Source organism: Macadamia integrifolia, unplaced genomic scaffold (assembly GCF_013358625.1).
Source record: "Macadamia integrifolia cultivar HAES 741 unplaced genomic scaffold, SCU_Mint_v3 scaffold1563, whole genome shotgun sequence".
NCBI classification, from domain to species: Eukaryota; Viridiplantae; Streptophyta; class Magnoliopsida; order Proteales; family Proteaceae; genus Macadamia; species Macadamia integrifolia.
In genome coordinates this window covers 63,083-68,463 of record NW_024868260.1, presented here as the reverse complement: position 1 = coordinate 68,463, position 5,381 = coordinate 63,083, and the positions used below count along the sequence as shown (strand labels likewise).

Here is a 5,381-nt window from a genome sequence, read left to right as displayed (position 1 = left end):
CTCATCTCACTCCTCTCACTCACTCGGCCGGACAAGAAGAAGAAGACGACGACGACGACAATACGCCACCCCCTGCAACTCGATTCTCTTCCCTCCGGCGTGAGATTCTCCCCCCTCCGGCATGCAAAGCTCTCCCCCCCTCTGGCGTCCGAACCTCTTTACCATGGCTAGAGAAACATTGGCTAAGAAGCCATTACAGTAGAGGCTGTAACAGAGGAACTAGAACCAAAACCAGAACCAGCAAATAATCCAATAATGGTTTGCATAATCTTACTTCTGAAAATGATTTTACAACAAAACTCATTTCCCCCATTTTCCTTGGATCGATCTATCTACAAAAAAAGAAAAAAAAAAGGAAGGAAGAGCAGCTACAACTTCATATAAAACAAGCGCAGCGGCAGCAAGTCAGACTTGCTGAAACAAAACAGAACAGAACTGAACAGATCTCTCCCTACCATTACATGACGGAACAGGCGTTAGGGTTCTCATCGCTGAAGGTGTTGGAGTACTTCTCCTCCATGGTACTAGCCCGAGCTAGCTTGGAGCTCCTGGGGTCGTCCATGGTGTTCCTCACATACCCAGATGGTGCCCTTTTATCATAAGTACCTGGAGCGTAAGGGTGAGCCACTTCTTCGTAAGGGATGTAAGGCCAGAACTCGGCCTTCTTCCCAGTCCTGTGCTGTACATGTCTCAAAACCTTCTTTGGATTCACGTACCCAACCACCGTCAGCTTGTGGTGCTTCGGATCTATATCCACCTGTGTCACTCCACTCATACCTCTCACTGCCTTCTCCACTTTCCTCTCACATCCTTCACAGTCCATCTTTATCTTTATCTCCACCGTCTGTTTGTTAGTAATAAGAACCAAAACTAACCATTTTTAGGATTAAATATCAAAAATAAGATGAACAGGATATCAATGAAATTAGTGTTCTTTGCGGTGTCTAGCTCGACCGCGAATATATGATTCCCTGAATTGCCAACGTTGTAGGGGTTGAACAGGCCAAGATTTGGGCCTGGAAAAACAGCAGGGAGGCCAACCGTGGGTGTGATGACAAATGCGATCTCATGACTGGAACAATCGGGGTACTGGGAGATGATGGCAAAGACAAAAGTTGTAGAGAAAGAGAGAGCAGCGGCGCCACCTGATGAAGATGATGAAAATGGTTCGAGGAAGTGGATCGGGGTACAATAGAAGACATGCCCCTTCTGTCGATTGGTGGCATTGGTCAGCACGAGGAGGCCATTGGAATTGATGTTGGCTATGCCGTCCAGCTGCAAGTCTGAACTTTGGAATCCATTATAGGTGAAACCAACTTCTCCTCCTTGCAAGCCTGCCCCAATTCTCGCAAGGAGTAACAAAACCATTAGCTTGAAAACGGAAAACATGGCATCCGGATTCTGGAACTCCAGGCGGACCCAGCTCCTCGTCACGTTGATTAGTTGCCCTAAACTCTCCTGTTTCCACTGCTCTGCTTCCAGGCTCCAATCATAAACATGGACACAGAAATGAATCAAATGACAGGCTAGCCATGGCAACCACACATTATTGATAGTATAGGATTAGCGGAATTGAAAATTTGGCTTCTACTACCTTGGGAGAGAGGTTCGGACGTCGGAGGGGGGAGAGCTTTGCACGCCGGAGGGGGAAGAATCGCACGCCGGAGGGAAGAGAATCGGACGCCGGAGGGAAGAGAATCAAGTTGCAGGGGGTGGCGTATTGTCGTCGTCGTCGTCTTCTTCTTCTTGTCTGGCCGAGTGAGTGAGAGGAGTGAGATGAGAGATGAGAGATGGGAGATAGGTTTAGAAGATGGAAATGAAAGAGAGGGCAATATTGTCCTCTCACAATAGGTGGGGGTATTTTGGGTATATTATAAAAAAACTAACCGGTTTTCATTCATTTATAACGGTCGGCTAACGGCAGGGACCGATTTAGAATTTTTTGAATTTTTAGGGGGTGGCTTTGACGTTTCGAAAAGTCCAGGGGGTGGTGTTGAATAAGGACCGAAGTTCAGGGGGTGGCAATGCAATTTTCTCAAATATTTTTTTTATTCTTTTTTTTAATATCAGATTTAATTCAATATCATATCTTGTCCATTTTATAGTTATTTTTTATCTCTCATCATCACCATCGTTAACTGCAACTTGGGGATTGGATGAAACCATGAGATGAAGAGAATTATAAGCAATTGATGCCCATTTTCTTAATTCCATGTAACCAAAACCCTATTGCAAAGTCAAAATTATGTATGTCATTGATTACCTTTCGTATGCGTAATTGCCAACTTCCAATACAGTCTTGCTTATTATCTAATGTTATTTATGTGTTTATAACTCATGGGATATATTAGATTTAAAAATCCATATTTTCTATTGACCTATTCAAGCATGCGGTATATGGCTAGATTGTTTATATATTATTCTTAAATTTCATGGTGGATTCTAATTATTAAGTGCTTTCTCACATCATAATTTCACACCTCTCTAGTGCTTACATAATTTTAACTTCATTATTCATTCTTGCCTTAATCTTAGGTTCACTTTTTCATTGCATGTTTAATTTAATTCCATAGTTTAATTCACACCTTTCACCATTATTAGTTTAGTTTACCTTAGTTTGTGACAACCTTGTTAATACATTCTACGTAGGTTAACTGATTTTCCATATAATTTGCCTCCCTGTGATCGATCCGCATCTACACATGACCCGTGCAGTTGCAGTATAACTTTATTTTTCAATCAGTGACAACATATAGAGTAGCTACAATAATGTCAGGGATAAAACAACACATTCAAGATTTAAAAATCCCATAGATATTATATAAGCAGTTTCTCAAAGCAAAGTTCCATGACTGAATTGACCCGTTGAGCAAGAATTATCATATGTTGCAAAGCACCAATGGCTAAAAGAAAAGCAATTAAAGGATTTGATAGTGCAGTATAAGATATATTGTGAAATTCAGAATCATTTGGTGGAAAAGTTATTGTGACTTTAGACAAGTACTCTCCTTGGTTCTATGTGCTACAAAAGTAGAAATGATAGATGCAAATTTAGTAATGTCACATCTGTGATACAAAATGAAGAAGTTGCATTCTAGATGAAATGATGATACAATTCAAACATGAGGTACATTTGAAGATGAATTGATAACAATGCAATATTTCCTTCGCCTGAATACATTAACGAATAAGCAATTTTGGCAACTAAGAATGAAACAGTAGACAAATTAAATATAAATCTTATTGAGAAATTTCTATTAGACAGTGTTACATATTACAGGTTTGATTCAACAACTGATGATAAAAAAACACATTATCGTCGGCTCCAAATGGATTTACCCCTCATAAATTGGTTCTAAAACAAAAATAAAGAATAACAAAAATCAGACCCCAAAAGACCAAAGAAGCTAGATCTCCAGTATTTTCTTCAGATAGACTTTTAAAAGTTTTGACAGAGACCAGTAAAATTTGTTATTTAAATTAAGTTTGAAACTTCATTCTGAGGTGTCATCATTTTGTTACTTTGACAGACCATATTTTAGGTTTGATATCTCAAAAAAATCATATGACTTATTATGTTTTGGGATTTTATCATTTTAATTTAGGGTCATTAAAGACACTGATTTTCAAAAGCTCGACTCTGCCATCAAGTTCATATGGCCTGCAATTGGACTAGCAGATAGAAAGACTTAAGATTCAAATTATTTCCATTGTTTATTATTGAATTAGTTTCTAACCTTTTACAAAATTGAAGTGATGCTATCAAGGCCCAATGTCATATAGAAATGTAACAGGATAAGTGATAGGTTAGAGCCATTCAATTGAATGGTTTAACTTACTATATATGTTAAGATATGAGGTTGTCTATGTCCTTGTATGTAAGAAGAGCACTCCCATCACTCATTCTATGGCCATGTTCACACATATATGTTGTCTTTTCAATAATCATATTATAGGTAGTGGTGTTCAAATTTTCAAAAATCATATTATAGGCAGTGGTGTTCAAATTTTCAACCATTAGGCTTGGGTCCATCTTGTATTTGAAGGGGACTAGCACTAGTTATTTAATTATTTCACAAAAGGGAAACAATCCATCGAGATTGGCTTATCTGATAAGGAAGGCTAGCTAGGCATCATTGTAATTAATTGAGAATCTCTCATTTTCACGGAAAACAAGGTCGGCAAACAACTTAGTATACTCGTGAGCTAATAGTGGGATGAATAGACATACTTAGTACATTAGGCAGGATCCAATTCTATCCACTGAGCAGTCATTATTTCTAGTGTCATGGTATATTAATGCCCCTTAATCATTGATGAAATTGAGTTCCCTGTACACCTGTATAGTTGTACACATTTCCATTTATAGGCCCTTCACTATTATTCTATGCAAAATAAATAAATAAATAAATGAATAAATGTAGGTATGTTTGCGATGTTCCGACGCTAGGGCATAATTTGTATGTCTTTGACATTATTTCGAATACAATTCTAATATAAGAGATTTTTTTTTTTTGGTGGTATTGGGAATCTGTAGTAGATATACAAATGTTGAGAAGAGAGAAGTATTTTCAATCACTTTATTTGAATTTTGAAGAAGGGTAATCGTTTGAGCATCTTACTAGATTTGGAATGCTTAATTTGTGAGTTTGTGCCAACAACTTGTGAAGTTCTATCTTAATTGGAGAAGATACCACCGACTTATGGATTTGATTTTCTTAACAAAGTATTAAGTATCTGAATATCTGTTTCACATCTCTTATTTGATAGTGAAATGGGCAATGCTTAGGGAAAGAAAAAACAATTATAAACTTTTTAATTTATCATTTTTGTCTCAAATTTTTTTAGTGTTGATTCTGATTTTCATGTCTGCTGCTTTTTCTTAATAAAATGACAATGGACAAACTTCTTTTATGATTTTACCTTCCTTTTCATTATCTAAATGCTTTATACTGATTCTATTCTTAACTTATGCAGACAACATTGAGAAAATGATTCATAAAGTATGTTTGCTGGCACATGGATAAAGGGAGGAACATAGTTTGCAATGCTTTTCATAACAGTTATGGTAGTTGGTGACTCTCGTTTTTTCTAACCCTCTATCATGTTTCTTTTAGTGCATCATGATATCGTCATTACAATTCAAAGAGCCATCACTTCTTCAATTCACATCAGTATAATTCCTCATTGAGTGTAAATTCTATATTATTTCATTCAAGAAGATGAGAATTGAATCCTAATCATTTGTTTATTAATGGTCATGCCGAAAGTGAAGAGTGGACTAGAGGAATCTCTATGGTTTGTTTTCCTGAGGATTTTTAAGGTTATCATGTAATTATTTTTTTTTTTCTCTCCTCTTATGCCATTGACCTTCTAGCGAA

The 5,381-nt window shown here is 37.2% G+C and overlaps 1 protein-coding gene across 1 annotated transcript; it reads right to left on the bottom strand.

The window, feature by feature from the left end:
• Window positions 1–432: 432 nt before the first annotated feature.
• On the bottom strand, window positions 433–904 carry LOC122064216 (heavy metal-associated isoprenylated plant protein 27-like). The gene has a single exon (XM_042627937.1). The coding sequence runs from the start codon at window positions 821–823 to the stop codon at window positions 458–460; it is 366 nt and encodes a 121-aa protein (XP_042483871.1). The 5' UTR covers window positions 824–904; the 3' UTR covers window positions 433–457.
• Between the last annotated feature and the right edge of the window lie 4,477 nt (window positions 905–5,381).